This window comes from Pteropus vampyrus, unplaced genomic scaffold (assembly GCF_000151845.1).
Source record: "Pteropus vampyrus isolate Shadow unplaced genomic scaffold, Pvam_2.0 Scaffold40, whole genome shotgun sequence".
NCBI classification, from domain to species: Eukaryota; Metazoa; Chordata; class Mammalia; order Chiroptera; family Pteropodidae; genus Pteropus; species Pteropus vampyrus.
Genome location: NW_011888821.1, coordinates 3,158,446 through 3,168,826, shown reverse-complemented (window position 1 = coordinate 3,168,826; position 10,381 = coordinate 3,158,446). Strand labels below are relative to the sequence as shown.

Here is a 10,381-nt window from a genome sequence, read left to right as displayed (position 1 = left end):
AATGGCAACGTATAAACATTGTAGGGGAAGAAAAAGAATTTTTCCTCTACCCTCTAGGTTCCAGGTTGAGACTCCCATGCCCCAGTAGTAAAAGACAGATTAACAGGAGAAAAAAAAAAAAGGAGTTTAATAACATGTATCCCTCCTGTATACATGGGAGATACTCAGGAACAATAAGTAACTCCTGAACTGGCCCAAGCAGCCATCTTAAATACCAAAAGATGCTGAGGTGAGGCCAGTGATGGGAGGCTGCCAGGAAAAGCAAAATAAATGAGGGGAAGGTCGTTATGCAGACTTAAGTCAACTGCCTTCTCCATTGATGAGAGTTTCAGAAAGTTAGTCACCCTTCACTTCCTGGTACCCAGAGGAAGACGCCCTTACAGATGGAGATGTCCCTTATAAATGTAAATGCTTCTCACAAAAGGGTCACTTCTGCCTGGTTTTCAGAGCATCTCCCGTGTCTGTGCCTTCTCAAAAAATAATCATCCCCCCCAAATCCTTATGCCAAAGAGGCGTATTTTGGGGTGGCAAATTCTGCACCCCTCCATCTTTTTCTGAGTGAGGTGAAGGTCATTGTAAAAGGAGTTCAGAGAGAAGAGAGCGATCGGTGGAGATCACAGACAATTTCATCATAAGGTAGATAAATGAACTGAACTAAAATAATACCTTGATTGCAGCTCAATCAGCATTTCCCAAGCACTGCCAGTTCCTCAGTGCCTGGTCTCGATAAAGGTACCAAAAAATTTAATCCAGCAATATCTATTGCATACTCAGCCAGTATGTGCTGGGCACAGACAGTACAGAACAAGACAGACACTGTTTGCGACCTCCTGCAGCTCACAGACCAGTGGAAGATGTGATGAAGTGGGAAGGAAGCACAAAAATGAACGTGTTTTTGCTGTCCTGTGCTGATGCATGCATTTGTGTAACTCCTGACATGAGACAGAATGATGACTGACTTCTTTTTCTCCTCCTCCTTCTGTTCTTTGTCTGTCTATCTCTGCCTCTCTCTCCAGTTTCAGAGACCCCACGACTATTCCCCACCTTTTCGATTCGGCACGGTGCCTAATGGCAGCACCGAAAGAAACATCCGGAATAACTACCCCTACATGCATCAGTACATGACCAAATTTAATCAGAAGGGAGTGGAGGACGCCTTGGTCAGCTTGAAAACAGGGTAAGAAGATGGGGCTTTCTTTCTCTCCGCAGGCCTGCTAGCTGATAAACCTCTCAGTAAATGACTCTCTGCACGCCTTGGTGCTTATCTGCCCCCACTGTCGTCTTTTCTGGGGAGCCATACAGTCAAGATGGACCCCGGTTAGGGCTGCTTTTGCTAATCTGATGAGCATCGCAGGTTTCCTTCCCAGCTGTGTTAAGGAAAAGCAAATCCAGGACGCTTTGAAATGCAGAGAACCAGTGGGGTTTCTTAAACTGATAAAGGAGTTGGTCCAACTCCACGGGATATTTTAGCCAAATAGAAATGTTAAAAAACAAAATTTGACTGACTGTGTTGGAATGGGGGAAAACGTTCCCGTTTCCCTCTTCGTTCTTCCGGCTGACAGAATAATTAAAATGACATCGGGCGGATGAAGAGGAGCCGCACACGGGGAAGTCACATAAACATGGAAATTCCAAAGATGGTTAAGTCAAAATGAGGAATAGATGCCACTGGGGACTCAGGAATGGGAAGAAGGGGCCAGGACTTCAAAGAGAAGTCAGGCAATTTACGAGGGCCTGAAAAGAGTACACGTTTAGTAAATGAATGTTTGCCTGGCCACCTTAAAACAACAGGACACAGGAGGACCATGAAGGAAGGGTCCCCACCCCCCGCCCACCCTGCCCGGGGCTACCACACCTGGTTCTAAACTAGTTATCTCTGACGAATCTTCCTTCCTGGAGCAGATTCTCTATCTTTAATTCTTTTAAGCAGTAAGGTGGGGACGACAAAGGTTCTTCCTGAGCCTTCTGAGCCTTGATTGTTCTCAGCTCAAAATAATCTGCATGCCAGCGTGGCACATCTTGGGGTGATTGTTCTGAACCCCCACAGTTCATTTCAGGATCTAATTGGCTTTTTTTCAATGATTCATAAATTGGGCAGCATCCCATCTAGCAAGTAGAAAGTTGTTGCAAGGAGCTGTACGAAACGGGAGGCTTTTAGAGGCAGAAGGGGGCAGGAAAAGAAGTTTCTAGCAAGGAGCTGGTCATTTCAGGCAAGGTGACTTTTCTTTAGGGAGCGGTGGGTAGTCAGGCGGACTTCCTCAGTACCGCTGACCAGGTAATTCCAGATTAATTTGTTAAAGGTCACTTTCCTAGGAGAAGCTGAAACTGCAATTAAGTCTTGGTTTGCTGATATGAGACTTAACGCGGGCGACTCCATTTTGGGCCGGTTGTTTCTTTTTTTAACAGAAAGATCTAAGGAGATTGAGAGCTTATTTAAAGTGGTACAAACAGCATGCTGTTGATTTTTATCTGATTTTGGGGTAGAAGTTTTTGGTGTGTAGCTTTATGTGAACACTCACAGTATAACATTGATGAAGGAGAAAGGAAACATGGAGAGAAGAAGCAATGAGAAGTCAGCCTCTCTACAGGTACGGCTAATAGTCTCGTCTATCTGTTGGCATCGGGACGTGTAGCATCCGCGAAATGACTGAAGCCGAGAAGAAAAGATGGCACCGTGGTTAGGGGTTTGCCCTGTGGAGCTGCAGTGTGCTTCTCCTCCCCCGTCATTATTTGTTGTATGAACTTGGAGAGTCTTTTCATTGCTCTCAGCCTCATTCGTAAAGTGGGAATGATAATAGCACCTGCTTCATCGGGGTTTTGTTAGGATTAAGAGAGAAAAATCTGCTGGAAAGCATTTCGGAAATTGCCCAGCACAACGATAGGACCTAATTGTTAGCGTTCTTATTTGGTGTAAATGTTATATTCTATTCCGTGGACTCTTCAAAATATCAGGATGTAAGAAATGCATTTGCGAAAGAGTTCCACTGAAAATGATTCTGTTTTAAATGAAGGAGACGATCAATGAGGAATGTTTCGCTTATCTGGAAGTTAACTTCCATGGGATTTCTGGCAAGTGAACGGTGATCGCAGTGCTTTGTCCCAAACCTGCAGCCTCTCCCTCTCGGTTGTTCTGCAGGCCCATTGCTGCTTCTTTGCATGTGGTGGGATGGAGGGGCCCCCTCTCCACCATCAAGCCCAGTTCTCTGCGTAATTTCCCAGGAGTTTTGGTTGATAGCATCTGTCCATTCAGTCCCTTTGGAATCTCTTTGTATCTCAGTAGGGGCTAGGACGGCATTTATTTAGAAGCTAAGTCTATTTCTTGTCCAAAATTCATTGACACACTACTCGTTCTGACTTGGAACGGCTTTTTAAAGACATTTTATAAAGCTAACAAAAATGCAGAAAATGTGCAAATATGAAATGTACTGCCTGATGATTTTGTACAAACTGACTGTCCAGGTCAGTTAACAAGATGTCACCAGTCCCCAGAACACCCCCCGCCCCCCCAACCACACACTCTTCCAGTCACTATCTTCCATCCATCATCCTCTCTTCTAAAGCCGTAGATTCTTTTGGCCTGTTATTCTAACATATACTTTAAAATCATACCATATGCTTTCTTTTTTATCTGTCTTCTTTTGATTCTGCATTCTGCTTATGACATTGTTGCATGCCATTCTGCTTCTTTCATCCTCGTTGCTGGAGAGAATTTCGTCATGGGGCCGTGCCACATGTTCATCTAGCGCCTCTAATCTTGACGAATATTTGCGGAGTGTCCCATTCGGGGCTCTTTATGATGAGCAATGCTTCGGAGGACATTTTCACACTTGGTTTTATTGCACAAGTGAGTGCATTTCTTTTGGTGTGTACCTAAGACCGAAATGGCTAAGCTAAAGAATGTATGTTCAATTTCAGTGGCTATTAGAAAAGACATTTTTTTATGACTTTCCATCTTAGCCATGGGTGTGGCCGTTGTTTGTTTGTTTCCACTGTGGTCTTTTCATCAACATATAATGTTGCTTTTGACAGACCGTAAGTGCAGACATGGATGACAATGGTTAGAAACAGTGCTTGAAGCCTGGCTCACCCCCTTTTTATCCATCTGCCACCCACAAAATGTTTTTTTTTTTTCCTTTTCTTTTCTTTTTTTAAATAATGCAAACAAAAAGGAGAAGATAAATGGAAACTGTCCATGGCCAGAAATTGTACAAACTGTTTTCTGGAAACCGTGTAATAATAATTATCCATTTTAGCAAACTTGGGCAGATGGTAGGTTTACCCTAGACTAAATCTCCCCTGAGGGGGTGCTTTGCACTATTACTTTAAACTCAGACACCAGAGATAAAGGAGTGTGAGTCTTTGTGAAGAAGTAAGTCCCCTAACCCTTAGCAGGAGGGTGCAGTGCTCCTATCTAGGGGTTCCACTTCAGTGGAGTCGCTGCTGGGGAAACTGCTGATGTGTTTAACAGGCGCCTCGAGGCGGGGTCATTGTTTAAATTAATCAAGCTAAAGTTCGAATAAATAATCTCTATAGTTCAAAAATCAAAAAGTATTACATAAAAGGATAAACCATAGAAAGCTTTTCTTCCACAGTTCCTTCAATCTGTCTGGAAAACCCCCCATAGTAACCCTATTTACTAGATTCCTGTGTATCCTTCCAGATCCTTCTCTATCAGCTACAAAATTATCATTTATAGATTCATAGTCTTTCATTGTGTTAATGTGCCATGCAGTATTTAGTCAGTCTCCTATTGAAGGGTTTAGGTGGTTTTCAATCTTTGACTATTGCAAACTACATTGCAATGAATATCCTTGTGTGAGTGTCACATGCAGCATAGAAGAAATTTCTTGGAATGCTGGGTGACAGACTACACGTAATTACTTTTGACAGACATTGACAGATTTCCCTCCAAAGGAAATTCACCTTTACTTCATCAATATATAAGAGTGCCTGTCTCCCCAAAGTCTTTGCCAGCATAGATTTTCATCAATCTTATAAAATTTTGCTATCATAATAGGTAAAACATGTGCCAAAATGTATTTTAATTTGCACTTTTTCTTATTATCAGTAAATTTCACCATATTTTCATATGTAATTAAGAGGCTTCTGTAATTTCTTTTTGGAAAACATTATTTTTTCTGTTGGTTCATTGCTTTTTTTCTTAATTTATAGAGAAATGACCTTTTTGTGGTATGATTACAAATGTTTCCCTAATTTTTCTTGTTTGTCTTTTAAGCCTTTGGATGATATTTTTTTTCCATGCAGATTTTTATTTGTTTGTCATCAAATTTATCAACCTCTTTTCATGGCTTCTGAATTTTGAGTCGTAATTCAAAAGTCCTTCATAACTCTGAGGTTACAAAATAACTTTCTCCTGCTTTTCTCTAGTTTGGTTGCGTTTCTGATATTTGGAGTTTTTCTGGGTGTAGAGTGTGAGATAGGACTCCAGCTCCTCAGATGATGACGAGAACCCAAATTTGAGAACAGCCACTGCAGAACTGCACACGATCTGACTCTGGATTGATCATGTCTGCTCAGCTCCAACTGCAAGACTTCCATCTTTCAAGTGTCTACTCAACACTTGATGGCCTTTTTCTTCCCTCTTACATCCTGTGTCCCCTTTCAATTTTTCATTAGGAAATACATTATTTTAAGGCATGACATATCATAAAACAATTTTACAAGAGCAAATATCATGAGGGTATACTGTTCAAGGAATAATAAATAATGAAATGAACTCTTCACATACCCACCACCCAGCTTTAAAAAAAATAAATGTTCCCTCCTTTACCATGTGCAGCATCTCCAGAAGTTTCCATCCCTCTGGAAGGTAGAGGGAGGTGTCCCGTCTACTCCTGAATTGGTAACCACAGGACACCCCTAATAGCCTAAAATCCAGTGAGTCTTGATGTACACAGCCAGAGCATGTAACTCAGCTGTCGGGTCTTGATCCTCTACCCACAAGTCTCAGCAGCATCCATCTGCTGCTTATGGAAGGTGCATGCACATACCCCAGGGTCGTTGGAAGGGAGAGGCTTCTTTATAGAGTGTAACTTCCTGAGAGAGCCTGGAACACAGGGGGAACTTTGGGTTTGAGGAGCTTTGAATGACAGTCCCAGCTTGGTGTGAGTCACGCCTCTCTCGTTAGCTAGCTGTGGCCTTGGACAGACTGTGTCACCTCTCTGAGCCTCAGTCTTCCCATCTAAAAAGTGAAAGAGCTGGATTCTTTGATCTCTGAAATAGTTCTGAGATTCTTTTATTTGTTTCAAACACTTGAACACGTATTTAAAATTTTCCAAAATTCAAAATTCCAGGCAGACCACGTCTATAAACGTATAAACAACTGTCAGTTTTACAGAGATGATTTGGAATCATGCTCCAAAGCTGGGCATCTCCAAACCTGGTCAGCAGACAACCTGTACCTGAATTCCGTGATTACTTGTTAAAATGCAAGTATCTGGGCCCAACATAGACCCTTCTCTCCATTGATGGAGCCTAGGAATCTGCATTGTAACAAGTATTCTCTTTTGTCTCCTTCCCGTCTCCCACTCCATTTTGATGCATGCTAAATTTTGAGAAGTACTGTTCTAAAGGCGTTCAATAAACACATTTTATTGGGACAGAGTATAACTTACCTTTGGGATCCAAAATTGCTTTAAGAAGGGCATAGGCAGAGAGAAACTTGAAACCTAAGTCGTTCAGTTTCATTGTTAGTTGAATTCTATAATAAACAGAGATAAGGCATTCCAGAAATTATCAGATAAATCAAAGAGAAAATAGGGTTTGACATGCAAACATCGACAGAGATAGGATTTTTCAGGAATAGATGAGCTGTTCATAACCCCAGATTTCTAGACCAGTGTTTCTCAAACCCTAGGCTGAATCTGAATCAGTGGGGATGCTAATAAAAATGTGGATCCTGAACCCCACCGAGCCAACAGAATCAGAATCTCTGGGAGCAGGGGCCTAGGAATCAGCAGGGTTCCACAAGCTCTTCGGTTGATTCTGATGTATAGCAGTCAGGTTTTAGAACGTCCACTCTAGAAAAGAGAACTGAAGCTGAAATGCGTGGAGACCGATTTAGATTTACAAATGCTCCGTCATCAGAAGCCAGTGTTCTCCAAGAAGTTGCGGCACGTGGGCAAAGCTGCAAGCATAGCACTTATGCCAGATTTAAAGTGAACTATCAATGTCCCCAGAACTCCAAAGAGCCTAATGTTTCAAGACACAGTGCGATGGTTTTTTGTTTTTGTTTTTGTTTTTTAAATTGACTTCACGTATAATTATGTGTATATAAATTTCTGAAAAAGTCCCAGTTTCTTTGAGAAGCATCAGTCTTTAGCCTTCAAGGTCCCTCTCCCCCCATTTCCTCTCTGATTTCATTTCCAGCCCAGCGATGCTGGAAAACAGACAAGTATCTTTCGATTTCCTTTACGTTGAGTAGTTTGAGAAGACAAGAAGGGAGGGATGTCTTTTGACCAATCAGCAGTTTTTTTTTTTTTTTTTTTGGCAAAGCTCAAATTGTATTCAATGATGTGTCTATAAAAACAAAAGGAGGCAGGTGGTCACATCTACCTGCAAGTGTCAGAACTGACTGTCTTCCCGGAAGAGGTGATTGAGCATGGAACCTGTGTTCTGGAGCACGAATTCTGAAAGCCCGTGGGGTTCAGGAATCCATGACTTTATTAGCAATTCAAGTGACTCAGATGCAGGTAGAGCATGGGCTTTGTGGGGTTAATTAGTTGAATGCTAAGACGTGGTCTTCTCCCTGGAGTGGACAGAACAAGGAAGAAGAAGGAGTCTCTAGAGGCCTGGAGGAAAACGAGTTCAGATTTGGGCGCATTAAGTTGCAAGTGCCTTTGGGACAACAACATCATGTTGCCGTATCATCTTTGCATTTATTGAAACCTAACAATATGTGACATGCAGCCCCGAGCGCTTCTCATGCATAATCTCATTTAATCCTCACAACATTCCTTGAGCTGGGCACTGTTATTATGCCCTTTAAGAAATGCAGAACCTGAGGCTCCACAAGGATAACTCGTTACCCAATAGGCTATTTAACTAAGTAACTACGTGGCGGCGTTATTAGGTGTGGGAGTTAGGCTTGCCTCCCCGCTGGGCAGTGCCAATTTGGCAGTTGGATATGCGAGATTGGAGCTCAGGGAGGAATTGGAGACTGAAGTGATATATTATATGTATTCATATATATGCATATTTAATATTGTATGTGATACACATATATTACCTAATATATATTTATTAATTGGCGATCTGAGAGTTGATAAGATCACCGTATCCTCATTCCATCCTCAAAAGAAACGGGTGCAGGGACATGGAAATTTCCCAGACACGGGTAGACCAGGAAGGCAGAAGGATCCTCAATGAAGTTTAGTTGCTCTGCAGAGCAGGGTCTTTCAAGGATGCCATGTAAGCAGGTTTTATTAGCTGTCTTATCAGTCAAGCAGAATCAAACTCGGAAGGCTCACTTTCAGCTGCCAAATTTGAAAGGAGGCATAGACAGCAGGGTTCAATGAGCTGATCTCCTAAATGGGATCGCATCGTCTCCAGAGAAAATTAGACCGACGATGGCCTGGTTTCTGAGATCCACCCCCACACTGCAAACAAAGCTAAAAAATAATTGCTACTGCATCATAGACTCGGGAATTTTTTCCTTGATGTAAGCTCAGGAAATCACTAACATCTTTTTTTTTTTTTTTGTACTTGGATTATTTCTTGTTAAATTCTACTAACACTATAGTAACAGAATTTTAAGGCCACCCATAAAGTATTAAAAATAGGGAAAAAAGGAGAGGATTAAATAAAGTGGGATCTCAATTCTGTAAACTCAGAGATGGAGAGAGAAGGAAAGAGAGAAAGAAAGGAGACTAAAATGAAGTGAAATACATGCAAATGTTATCAGAGATATTGCCAGATCGTTAGGATTATCGCCTTTTCCATATCCTTTTCTAGTTAACAAATTCTCTGCAACAAAAGTATTAGCCATAATAATCAGGAAAAAAAGTTCCTTCTGAACATAGTTCTTCATTTCTTCCTGCATTTCCTTCGGGAATTCGTCCACACGTTTACACATGTCAAATCAGCGTGCGTGAAACCTGTGCTCCGCTTTTCTCAGTTAAATCTGTAACGTGCCTGTGGGACAGCGTTCACATCAAACGACCAGGTGATATATCATCAAGCTAGAGGACTATTAATTAACTTTACTGCTCTGCGTTTTCATCATACCTTGGCTGGCATTGGAGGACCCTACCGGAAACAGTTATTTTTGAAAGCTTGCTGATACCGTTATCATAGACCAATTTGTTTAGACTGTCATCCTACACATCTCAGACTTCCGTGCCATGAACCACATCGTTTTTCTTTACTTTTAAGGCATGCTTTTATCTTGTGGACAACACAATTTCTGAAATGACTTATAGTATTTTTTTTTTTTTTTTTTTTTTTTGGCTTGGGCTACTACACAGTTCAGAGCTTAACTTATGATCCTGTGTTAGCAACTGCCGACAGCTTATGTCCTGAATGTTTGCTTCTGGCTTTCCCTCAGGCCTTAGTCCCCGTTCCCCCTCTGATTTCACTGAACTTGAATTGCTTTATCCATATGTTTAAACCTTACTCTATTGCAATCTGTTTTGGAAACTAAGCGAGGTATTTCTAACTAAGAGACAACATTTATTGGGAGTTCACTTGTGTGCCAGGTACCTTTCGTTCTGTTTTGCCTACGTTGTCTTATTTAAACCTCACAACAAGCCTATGATGAGACAGTGGCTGTCATGACCCCACTTACAATGGAGGGGGTAGGCATGAAGAGATTAAATAGCTTGTCTGGGGTTACACTTGCTCCAGAGCCCGTGCTTAGAGTCATAACTTAAAATAATAAATATGAATATTTCCATAATATCATGCAATTAGCCTGTTTCTAATTGCCTGCTATTATGCAAAACCCAGAACCAATTTCGTTCACGCTTAAAAATGTCTCTTTTTCCTTTAAAAGCCTTATACTGATTTAAAAACGGGCAATATTTCTCCTCCCGTTGAGATGGGGAAAAGAAATGAACTCACAGGGGAAAACGAACCAAAAGAAGGATGTAGTCCTTGCCTGGGGGTACACGTGGCCAGGAGAGTCCCCCTGGGGAGAGGGAGAAGCGGGAGCACCTCCCCGGTCCCACCTCCTCAGGGATTGCCTCTTCCCGTTGATGGCTGAACCCTGCAGGGGACTTCGAACATGAGACCTCGTTTTATCCCGACTGGACTCTGCCAAATAGACATTCTTTTTCATTTGACAGAAGAGGAAACAGGCTCAGGGAGCAGAAGCAACTTGTCCGAAAGACAAGTAAGCGGCGGAGGCAGCGTTCACACTCGA

At 42.0% G+C, this 10,381-nt stretch overlaps 1 protein-coding gene across 1 annotated transcript in view; it reads left to right on the top strand.

Moving 5' to 3' along the window:
- GRIN2A (glutamate ionotropic receptor NMDA type subunit 2A) overlaps positions 1-10,381 on the top strand; it is a 376,686-nt gene that overhangs the window by 323,333 nt on the left and 42,972 nt on the right. Inside the window, exon 12 of the mRNA XM_011358418.1 lies at positions 1,017-1,177. Within this exon, the coding sequence (XP_011356720.1) occupies positions 1,017-1,177 (161 nt within the window). The remainder of the gene's footprint in view (positions 1-1,016; positions 1,178-10,381) is intronic.